The 12,656-nt window shown below is 37.9% G+C and overlaps 1 protein-coding gene across 1 annotated transcript in view; it reads right to left on the minus strand.

The window, feature by feature from the left end:
* The window catches only part of NHSL1 (NHS like 1), a 149,787-nt gene that overhangs the window by 13,940 nt on the left and 123,191 nt on the right, over positions 1-12,656 (minus strand). The window contains 1 exon segment of the mRNA XM_030809757.1: positions 10,770-10,962. Within this exon segment, the coding sequence (XP_030665617.1) occupies positions 10,770-10,962 (193 nt within the window).

Genomic DNA, 12,656 nt, shown 5'->3' on the forward strand with positions numbered 1-12,656 from the left:
AGTTTCTCTCCCTCTTCTTGGGCTTCTCTATTCCCTGAGATACAACAATAATGAAATTAGGTCAATTAATAACCCTACAATAGCCTCTGAGGGTTCAAGCGAAAGGAAGAGTTGCATGTCTCTCACTTTAAATCAAAAGTTAGAAATGATTAAGCTTAGTGAGGAAGGCATGTCAAAAGCTAAGACAGGCCAAAAGCTAGGCCTCTCGTGCCTAATAGTTAACTGAGCTGTGACTGCAAAGGAAAAGTGCTTGAAGGAAATGAAGAGTACTACTCCAGCACACACACAAATAAAAACACAGCTCTATTGCTGATATGGAGAAAGTCTTAATGGTCTGGACAGAAAATCAAACCAGCCACAACATTCCCCTTAAGCCAAAGCCTAATCCAGAGCAAGGCCCTAACTCTCTTCAATTCTGTGAAAGCTGAGAGAGGTGAGGAAGCTATAGAAGAAGAGCTGGAAGCTAGCAGAGGTTGTTTCATGAGGTTGAAGGAAAGGAGCCATTTCTATAACATAAAAGTGAGGCAGCAAATGCTGATGGAAAAGCTGCAGAAATTTATCTAGAGAATCTAGGTAGGTTAATTGATGAACGTGGTTATACTCGACAACAGGTTTTCAATGTAGATGAAACGACTTTCTAATGGAAGATGGCATCTAGGACTTTCAAAGCTACAAGAGGAGGAGTCGATGCCTGTCTTCAAAGCTTCAAAGCACAAATTGACTCTTGTTATAGCCAAAGTAGCTGGTGACTTTAAGTTGAAGCCAATGCTCTTTTACCATTCTGAAAATCCTAGAGTCCTTAAGAATTATGCTAAATACAGTCTGCCTGTGCTCTGTAAACGGAATAACAAAGCCTGGATGACAGCATGTCAGCTTACAGCATGATTTACTGAATACTTTGAAGTCCACAGTTGAGATCTACTGCTCAGAAAAAAAAAAGATTTATTTCATTTACAATGCACCTAGGCCGGGGGGCAGTGGCTCACGCCTGTAATCCCAGCACTTTGGGAGGCCAAGGCAGGCAGATCACCTGAGGTCAGGAGTTCAAGACCAGCCTGAACAACATAAAGAAACCCTGTCTCTACTAAAAATACAAAAAAATTAGCCAGGCGTGGTGGCGCATGTCTGTAATCCCAGCTGCTTGGGAGGCTGAGGCAGGAGAATCCCTTGAACCCAGGAGGCGGAGGTTGCAGTGAGCTAAGATCGCACCATTGCACTCCAGCCTGGGCAACAAGAGTGAAACTCCGTCTCAAAAAAAAACCAAACATACACACACACACACACACAAAATACAATGCACCTAATCACCCCAGAGCTCTGATGAAGATGTACAAAGACATAAATGTTTTCATGCCTGTTAACACAACATTCATTCTGCAGCCCATGGCTTAAAAAGTAATTTTGACTTTCAAGTCTTAATTTTGTAATGCATTTTGTAAGGCCAAAGGTGCCATAGATAGTGATTCCTCTGATAGATCTGAGCAAAGTTGGAAACCTGAAAAGGATTCACTACTCTAGCACAGTAAGAACAATTTTAATTCATGGGAGAAAGTCAAAATATCAACATTAGTAAGAGTCTGGAAGAAATTGATTCCAGCTCTCGTAGATAACTTTGAGAGGATCAAGACTGAAGTGAAGGAAGTGACTCCAGATGTGGTAGAAACAGCAAGGAACTAGAGTTAGAAGTGGAACCTGAAGATGTGGCTGAATTGCTGCAATCTCATGATCAAACTTGAACAAGGAGGCATTGCTTCTTACAGATGAGCAATGAAAATGCTTTCTTGAGATGGACTCTACTAGTGAAGATGCTGTGAACATCGTTAAAATGACAACAAAGGATTCAGAATATTATATAAACTTAGTTGATAAAGCAGCAGCAGGTTTTGAGAGATTGACTCAAATTTTGAAAGTAGTTCTACTGTTGGTAAAATGCTAGTAAACAGTATTACGTGCTACAGAGAAATCTTTCAAGAAAGGAAGGATCTGTCAATGTGGCAAATGTCACTGTTGTCTTATTTTAGGAAACTGCCACAGTCATTTCTACCTTCAGCAACCACCACCCTGATCAGTCAGCAGCCATCAACGACGAGGCAAGACCCGTTACCAGCAAAAAGATTGCGACTGTCCGTAGGCTCAGGGGATCCTTAGTATTTTTTAGCAATCAGGTATTTCTACACTGTACATTTTTTTTAACATAATGCTATTGCATACTTAGTAGACCACAGCACAGTGTAAACGTAACTTTTACAGGTACTGGAAAACCAAAAAATTCGTGTGACTTGCTGTATTGCAACATTCACTTTATTGTAGTGGTCTGGAACTATAGCTGCAGTATCCCTGAGGTATGTCTTTACAGGTTAAAGGACAGAACAAACTACAAAAAGACAACTACAAACAAGTGTAGACCACTTAGGTGCTGCTCAAACTTGATGGAATTTATCTGATTTTAAGACATAATGTACGGAAATAATTATTTATACTTTTTCTTTTATTAACAATATTTTGAATTTCTAAAAAATAATGTAATTAAGGATGCTGAGTATTTACCAGTTAGTTTATTTAAGGTTTAGGCTATGAGTTTTTAAAAAGTCTTGTCAAGTAGATAGTTTCTTAGTATAAACTACCAAAAATTATTCATAAAGGGATTCCTTTAGATGAGGCCTTTTCTGCTTAGAGAATATGTATGGGGATAAGTTCACTAGCCAAGTGTAATATATATATCAACAAAATAATCCTATCTGATTCTAAAAGATGAAACCTAATAATGTGATGTTCAGATACATTTCTGTACAGATTTAAGATAAAAGAAAAAATTCAAAATGTCCAATTCACTGAAACGAAAGGCAACAAATTTTAGTTTATCAGATAAGTTTTGGAAGTAAGCATTAATATCATACCTTGATTTTAAAGTGTTATATACTGGCTAGTCTCCAGAGTCTATTATTTATGAATTTTGAAATAAAAACTGCATATAATTAAGCATAATATACCTTTCTAGTTCATGGAAGTACCTCTCTATGGTTAGATTTCTTAAAAAATCCAAAGCCCCTGGCAACTTGGGCAATGTCTTTTGGACAGGGTGCATCTCTCCTAGTGAATGCCATTCCTTTGGGCCATCATTTTCTTTTTTGTCTAATTTGTTTGTTATACTTCCCCTATATGTCTTATATCTAGAAGAAGATTAATTTTAAAGAAAATATAAAGTGTCTATTTTTGATCATCATTACCTAGATATACTACTTTGGTAGTTTAAGACTTCCAAACCAGAGTCCTTATAAGTGTAAAATACTGGGAAAAAAGGCAAGATCAACCAGAAGTCCTGAAAGGACAGAACAAATAAATATGTAATCCAATATTTTTGCTAAATAAAACTGTATATAAATGTTAACTCCTCATTCTATCCAGTAATCCTCCAAACTAGCCTATCTACAAAACTAGAGTCCTTGTCTAATTATCTTTTTTTTAAAAAACTAGCTCTTAGATACAGTTGTCTCATTGACCTCCAGTTCTAATCCAGGTCATGTCATCGACCGCAATGATATTGACTGTCTCGTGTCTGGCAACTGTCACAACCCAGATGATGTGGGGAAAGCTATTTTCTTCCCTCCATCATTAGTGGCAGTTTCATGTCACATGTAAAAGAAATGAACGTGGATTCCAGAGATTTTAATCACTGATTTAAAAAATACTAAAATTACAAAAGATACGATTTATCTAGCTGGCCAGAACATTCTAGTAAGATCAAAGAAACAACTGAGTTATTGCCTTCCATACTGGTTGGTTCAGTAATAAAAGTGATAAAAATTTGTAACTCTCATTCTAGATGTCATATTACGTATGCATATAGACAATGCATATGGAATACTTATGTGTATGTGCATCTTTATTTGGGCCACACTATCCTTCTGATCTTACAAAGGGCCTAAACGCCTGTCTTTAAAGTCACTCCTTGAAGGCACATCTCCTAAAAAGACCAGTTAAAGTATAAATGTTGCTGGAGTGCTTTAGGAAATTACTCCATTAACTATCTACTGAACATATGAGTACAGATTAGTTTCCAAATTAGTTAGCTGTCACTTCAAGAATGGAAAAAAGAGTCTGAAAGAATAAGGCATAAACTGAGAGGAGAGAGAGAAAGCACACGTTTCCTTAAGGTAGGTTGAGGGAAGGTGCCTGGAGACCTGAGGTAGCCACAGAGGAACCAGGCCACTAATACCAGCAACATGTGGGGCACGAACCAAAGACAGACTTCACAATCCCACAGGAGCAGCTGCAGTCTTGCCTTTGTTTGTAATAAACCAATCCATGATAGAACAGGGCGAACACCTGTATACCATCTGGGTCACTGTGGCTGCCTGCAGCAAAGGCAGAGCATTGCTATTCTCATCTGACTGTTGCTACAGCATAGAAGGCAGAGCATATACACTATACAAGTGGATGGCAGTAAAGGAGAAAATGCCAGCTAAAGATAAGCGAGTCTGTGCTCTCTGATACAAGGCATTTAATCAGAGATGTTTGGGAAAACAAATAGAGAAGCACAATGTCTGTAGCACCCAGAAGCTGACATACAACCTCAAGGTGCTATCACAGATAGATCACTATTGCTGGTTAAACTCATTTTGACTAAAAGACTAGCTGCAAACTTTAGAAATAATGACTCCGAGTTTCTACAGTGTAACTTTTGAGAGTAAATAAAAACATCGAGTGAAAGTAACTATTAGGAAATAAGTCCATAGGTTGGCCAAAGAGGAAAGGACACATTTCAAGACAGGTAGTATTAAGTTTCCTATAATAACGACCACAGTAGCTATTATGTTTATGGTAGTACCAGGTACTAACCAAGTACCAAGGGCCTCACATGCACAAATTGTCCTCAATCAACCCTAAGAGGTAGGTTCTAGTAACATCACCAAGCCTGTTTGTTAAATGAGGAAGTAGACTCAGAGAGATGAAGTTAACTGAGGTCACCCGGAGAGCAAGTGGCAGATTTAGGGTTCAACCAAGCGGGCTGGCACTTGAGTCCTTAGTCCTAACCCAGGAGCTATGCTATGGTACCTCCGCAGACATTCTGGTATTATGGGCCCTATTAGAGGAAGTTGATCTAGAAAGAGGAAAATGAAAGGATTATCCAAAACGTTTATAAAGATAACCAGAAACAAAATGAGTAAGTAATGAAACAACCCTCTTCACCAGCCAAACACAGGTTGAACATAAAGAATTAAGAATAAAGAAGCTATGAAATTGTTTCACTGAAAGTAATACAGGCACCATCCAACATAAATGACTATTTTCTATCTTATCGACATTTACCAATAATCCGACTGTTGTTTCTGATGACAAAATGCCACCAGTAGTGTCATTATAGTTATAGTGAAAGTCCATATTCGTAATTTGACATCCTAGAATGACTTTTCTGTTTCATGAAAACTTAAGATCTAAATGACAAGTAAATTTAATTGTGGGAATAACCAATGTTCCATGTCACATAGCGATGATGAGGTAACTATGAATTTCTATCGTCCCAGTTAATCGTTTTCATGTAAGCTCTTCCCTCTCCTTGTACCTTGTACCTTCTCCCCCAAATTCAATCATCTCTCTCCATGGGATGTTAAGATTTGCACCTAATGCCTCATTCAGGAAGGAAGCTGGCCCATTGGGGCACCAAAACGGCTATCAGAATGTATCGATTTTATAAGCACCATGAATGAGGTTAGCGCAGTAAGGCCGAGCAGCAGTGAGGGGCAACAGAATACAGTTCTGATGAGCCATACCTAGCTCCTTCTGTATGTTGTCAGGGACTCCTGTAATAGTCTTTCTCCTTTTGACTTTCTTCGGTCGTCTTACCAGAGTGTCTGTGTAAATTAGAGACCGCCGAAGGCTGGCCTGGCGATCGAAATTCTCCCCTAATGTAGAGTAGTAGAACAAGCAAAGCAATGTTATTTTCAAGCAAGCTGACACCATGCACTTTCTTCCAGAAGCTTGTAAAATGATAAGAAGGTATTAATAATGTTAGCTAGTCATATGATGATGAATGCTGAAGGGCAAAAAAGGAAGGAAAGCACATTATCACAGTAAGGCTGTTTTCCAAGTTCTGCCTTCCAAAGGAAGCACCTTGATCTCATTTTCAAATGAGCTGGAGTAGCAAATGCAAATTTAATAACACACTGGAAGAGTCCCTCTGTGTTATTAAACAAAACAAAATTTTGGAAGTGTTTCATATACATCCTCTGGTCACCAAAACCACTCTACATTAGCGTGTAGGTGGTGATGGTAATGAGTATGTTTCATTCATCCGGTCATCTTGCAGAGATCAACATTAATTTCTTGCCTCGTGTGATGAAATAAGTAACTTAATAAAGATTTCTTGAATGAAAAGCTTTTTCTTCAATCAAGGAGGCTGACAATTTGGATAGACTGTGGTAATTGTTGTGGTGTGACATACAACCATAGTGAAAAATGAAACGCCTTATAATGATAAAGTACTTTTACCACAATGAGACCCAGTAGCAGTGCTGTTGTTAAAGATGAATTGCTTCTATTTCATAATTACTTTTTAAAGTTGATCTTAATTCAGACATTTCAGGTGATTTTGCAATCAAACCTGGAATGCCACATCATGGGACTTCTTTTTTCCTTCTAGAGTGTAGGTGTGTTTGATTAACACATCATGAGAAACCATAAAATAATAAAGTATGTAACAACATCTGTTATTGATTGATCTGTTTTAAATTACCTGCCAGTTTAAAGTCTTATAGCACCGACCTTTTTGAATGGTTATTTTCCTCAAAAAGTTATTTTCAAATATACATATACATATACACATACACATTACAAACTTCTATCACTTTATGCATAAAAGTATAAAACATTCACTTTTGGCATTATTGACACACATTCAACGTAGGTATGTTGTGGACAATGTAACTTCTAATTTGGTAAGAAAAAATTGGGAACCTTATCTAATCAAAACAGAGAATAAAACATCTGAAAGATCAAAACACATTTCCCCTACTGAGGAACAAACTTAAATAAATGCTTGCAAGCTTACAAATGCTTACAACCTTGTCGCTAATGGAGAAAAACAGAAATGACTGAGAGAAGACCCTTGAATACCAGAAGGTGCCAATGTTGTGAAAAACTGGGTCACTAAGTGCAATGGCATAAATGGCGCATGTGAGGGGCAAGTCACAACTGCAGTGCTTCATTAGTTCCCTGCAGCAGAAGAAAAAACTTCCTTGTATCAAGACATTAAGAACAGACAAAACATTAATAGAAAGTTACGCTTAGGCCAGTGTGGTGGCTCATACCTATAATCCCAGCACGTTGGAGAGCTGAGGTGGGTGGATCACTTGAACTCAGGGGTTCAAGACCAGCCTAAGCAACATGGTAAAATCCTGTCTCTACCAAAAATACAAAAAAGTATCTGGGTGTGGTGGCATGCGTCCGTAGTCCCACCTACTCAGGAGGCTGAGGTGAGAGGATCGCTTGAGCCTGGGAGGCGGAGGTTGCAGTGAGCCGAGATTGTGCCACTGCACGCCAGCATGGGTGACAGAGTGAGACCTCCATATCAAAAAATAAAATAAAATAAAATAAAATTGCATTTAGTCTCCAGTTTTGCTTCCTAGACAAAAGATAAAATCACCCAAGCTCCCAGAAAATTAAGAAACAAACCATTTGCGGATGAACACCTAAGACACACGTCATTGAAGGCACCAAATGCTTGATCTTGCATCATGACCTAAAAAAAGTCTGTCTCTTCTACTGGATTATACATTTTTTGAGGGTACAGACTGTGATGCATGTACTTTAGCATCCCCTATGGCACTCAGCTAATGCCTGGCACAAAGCAGTTATTCAATAAATATCTGTTGAATTTAATCACTGCCTTTAATTGAAAAATGGCATTCATCAGTCATGATTACTATTTAGAAATAAACTTGAAAGTCTGTGGGTATACTCTGGCTCTGGAGGCTGCCCAATTCATGAACTGTTCATTGCTCAATTAAACTCTTTTAAATTAAAAAAATAAATAAATAAACTTGGATAGCTCAAACACCAGTACAAAGCCAGTTTGTAAAAATTACTTAAGTATGTTTATCCTCTACACTTATCTTCCAGGTGGAAGAGTTGTTGTCCCACATAGCAGATGATAGAACATATTTACATGTACATATTAACTTAAGTATTTTTTCCTCAAGTTTTAGAACATGCCGAGTGCCCACAAGACTATAACTAAAGGGATTAAATCAATTTTCAAGCCAGCAGCTCGTGGTGCTAACATTCTACCTCTATGCGTGGTGGGCTGCACTCTGGATTTGAAATTGCCATTTTTTTTTTTTTTTCCTGCTGAGCCTTACTAGGAAAATCAAACTAGAGGCTCAATGCTCATCCCAACGAATGAGCACATGACAGTTCCCTAGAGGAATTTTCTTTTTTTAATCCCAAATATCTTCTAGGACTTTAGAAATATATAATTTAAAGAGCAGGAAGCTGTATAACCTATGTCAGTTCAACCACTAAAAGTGAAAATTTTAAACTTATTGCTTCTTTATGACAGATTAGAAAAACTAATTCTTTAAGAAATATGTGTGTATATGTAAACACACAGATGTAGAAAATGGATCAATAAATATGTGATTAGGTATTATATTTAATTTTGGTATTTCTGCAAAATGTTAATCACTCGATTAAAAGTAAATTACATTTTGACATAACTCATATTGCTCTTTCTTTATTTTCATTCACCTTTCCTGAGTAGCATTTTAAAGGCCTCTCTTTAAACTCTAATTCATCTCTACTTAGTCATCAGATAGGATAGAATTAAAGCTCAGAGACATGACACTGTCTTCTGTTGTGACAGTGTAATTCATTGCAAATGATTCTTCATTCCTGAAACTCTAATTACTCTTTTAAATCTCTTAATCTCAAGATAATGCATTTCACCTTACTTCCCTTAAGGATTGTCATATTTCATTGCACAATCTTCTTATCTTATAATATTATTTCATAGGCACTTAATTACATATAATGTAATTACATTTCTGCTGCATTTAATCAATCAAATAATGTAATTCATTTTCTTATAGAAAATAAGCAGCCATGTATTTCATTGACCAGTAAACATTATACTTTGTTCTAAAACATAGTTATACTTTTAAAAATAATCTTTAAAAAATATGATCTAGGTAAATAAGAAACATATTCAGAAAGATCAATAACATTGTTTGCTGAGAAAATGGCTTAAAATGCCCTGCTATTCTCTTAAGATTTAAGTAAAATAAATGTGGAAAAATATATACTGAATTGAAAATAATTCATGCACTTATTTATTAAATTTCTGTGGAATTTAAAATATGAGTTCTAAATGTAATTTCTAAATATCTGGTAAGGTTTTAAAAAAAAATCTTCAGCGACTATGAAAATGCTATTAGCCCCTTACAAGCTCACCGATGCCATGGCAAAAAGCTTTCTAAAGCTTTCTAACAGCAGTAGCCTCAGAAGCACAGCAAGGATCCTATGGGTTTCCAGAGTAAATGTTCAGGAAAACTCATTCTTTTTGGTCACCTAGTTTTTTTGTTACCTTCTGGCCTTAAGGGCCCTGCTTTGTATGAACTGATTATCAATGACCACTATTAGTCATCTATTTCCATCTATTTCCATCAAACATACAATTCAATTAATAGTTGAAGCTATTAACTCTTCACATGTCTATTTCGCACTTTGTGCCCTCCCCAAACCACTAACCCATGCTCCTTGTGGGCTACGGAGGTGATAAGGCAGGAAAATTTTGATTTTTTTTTTTTTTTTTTGAGGTGAAGTTTTGCTCCTTTTTGCCCAGGCTGGAGTACAATGGTGCGATCTCTCGGCTCACTGCAATCTCTGCCTCCCGGGTTCAAGCAGTTCTCCTGCCTCAGACTCCAGAGTAGCTGGGATTACAGGCACATACCACCACGCCCTGCTAATTTTGTATTTTTAGTAGAGACAGGGTTTCACCATATTGGCCAGGCTGGTCTCGAACTCCTGACCTCAGGTGATCCGCCCGCCTCAGCCTCCCAAAGTGCTGGGATTACAGGTGTGAGCCACCATGCCCAGCCAATTTTGCTATCTTTTTAGCAGCTCTCCTAAGTTCATGGAAGATCATCTTTGAATTTTATGTACCTTGTCACCTTAATTGTCACAAATGATTACAGGCTGAGTATAATATTCCATAAGAACTTGAATTTCAGGTTTGGCAATTAATATTTGTAGTCTAGCTTAATATAACATATTCTGAAAATTTCATATTCAGAAGAAATTTCGATTAAGTAATGTCTCCTTTTTTCTACTTTAGGAAATTTCTAGAAAATCTATCATTAGAAACATCACAAAATAATTACTTATTTACTTCTGTAAATATTACTTAACCCTTTAGAAGGGAAATATATACTTTTTCTTCATACCTAGGACCACATTTATAAGATGTTTCTATATAACCAAAGGCTTACTAAAAAGCAATTTAATTAAAAGAGACAATCTTAAGATGAACGGTTGGACCACTGAGTTCTTTGACGCCAGTGTTTGGCGACATAGTCTTCGAACCCAACAAGAAGTAGACATTTTATATGCACACACATATGTAGTTTTAATATTCCTTTCACTAAACAAAGAGCATGAAGTTGGACCACAGCTATTTACCTTTGATGTAGCAATGAAATGCTAACAGCATATAACAAAAAGCTGTAGTCATTCTCCCAAGTACATTCTGAACCTGTCTGGCTAGCAAAGCGTACCAGTTATGTTAATAGGCACCACATCAGCCTGGACTGTTTGGGCTTGCTGTCGCATCTTCTCTTCTGGTGTTGGCAGTGGAAGCGACTTGGTCCAGTTCGTCTGAGTATTAAGGTCAGAGAAGTCACTTGAGGTTGGTGTTTTAGGTCTCCTGATGGAAAGAAATCTTTCTTCTTCTGATGAAGACAGAGAACACTGCAGAGAAAAAAGAAGCAGCAGCCACAGTGTATACAGAGCTGGCAGAAACCTTTTAAAATATATTTCTTATTTTTTAAAAAATTGGATTGGTTTAAAAGAAGCCAAAATAATTGATCGCTTTTAGGAACAGAAGCAATGGTTTGCTCAGCCTCTTGAGTCTGACCTATAATATGCATGATTCACACTAGCCTTAGTCTGTAAACTGTGAGGACTGCAAAAGGTTCTGCTGACCCACAAAATCTTTGAAGTCCTTTCTGCTTTCCCTCTATCTACTGTGGTCGGAAAGCTCATGGAATGGCTGGCGTGGTGGCTCATGCCTGTAATCCCAGCACTTTGGGAGGCTGAGGCGGGTGGATCACTTGAGGTCAGGAGTTCAAGATCAGCTGGCCAACATGGTGAAACCCCATCTCTACTAAAAATAAAAAATTTAGTCAGGCGTGGTGGTGGGCACCTGTAATCTCAGCTACTTGGGAGGCTGAGGCAGGAGGATTGCTTGAACCCGGGAGGCAGAGGTTGCAGTGAGCCAAGATTGTGCCACTGCACTCCAGCCTGGGCAAAAGAGTGAGACTCTGTCTCAAAAAAAATTTAAAAAAGAAAGCAAGCTCGTGGGTTTAGTTTAACATTAGAAGCCTAGAGAAAAACATCATGGCCGTGGCCATCAGTTTCCATTTTTATTAAAATTTAGTTTTGCTCAAAGTAATTTCTAGCCTCAATCTTATTTCCTTTAGGCTCTGACTTCAAGGGACATTTCAAAAATGATAGAGCTATTGTTGTTCAACTATTTGTGCTCTTCCGAAGCCACTTATATGGGAAGAAATCAGTGTGAAATTGTTAACTTATACGGCACTGACTAAAGCTCTGCTCTGAGCCATATCAGAATTCTACGAAAACATTTCTAGCAGTGTCTGTTTTGATACAGATTAACATCCCCACTGAAGAGCCCTTCTTCAATACCTTTCTTTCCCATAACACCTTAAAAAGTGTAAGCAAGAAATTTGTGTTGGCAAGCATTTTTTTGATGGACTTCAACCTGGCTCCACAGCAGCTGGTTCTGTGACTAAGATGCTCCAAGAAGGCCAGATGAGTGCAGGGTGCTTAGGAACACAACAAAAAAGGGTAATCGACTTTCGTGGGGGAAATGACAGCTTATAATATAAAATAAAGTTACACATTTAAGTCCAAAGCATTTAAACTGAACTACCACTTTTGAAAATAAAGCTTTTAGAAAGAATTTCACTAGAGAATAAAAAGTCAGTGAACCTTCCCAAAGGGAATACCTGTACAACCAGCACCCAGTTCAATACACCCCCTACCCCAACCACATACCACCAAAGGAGGGTAACTGCTATGCCAACTTCTAATACTACAGCTTTGTTTTGCCTATATTTGAACTTTCTGTAAAGGGAATCGCACTGTCTGTTCTCTTTTGTGACCTATTTATTTCATTTAACGTTATGTTTGTGAGGATTTATCTAACTTTACAAGGCATGTTTTAACCTTTCTGGATTTAATGCAAGTCTCTAAGAGGACACAGGTGAGAAATACAAAGAAATGCATTGGTTAGAAATTTTAGGCCAGGCGCGATGGCTCACGCCTGTAATCCCAGCACCCTGGGAGGCCGAGGCGGGCAGATCACCTGAGATGGGGAGTTCGAGACCAGCCTGAGCAACATGGAGAAAACCTGTCTCTCC

The sequence above is a fragment of the Nomascus leucogenys genome, chromosome 3, assembly GCF_006542625.1.
Source record: "Nomascus leucogenys isolate Asia chromosome 3, Asia_NLE_v1, whole genome shotgun sequence".
NCBI classification, from domain to species: Eukaryota; Metazoa; Chordata; class Mammalia; order Primates; family Hylobatidae; genus Nomascus; species Nomascus leucogenys.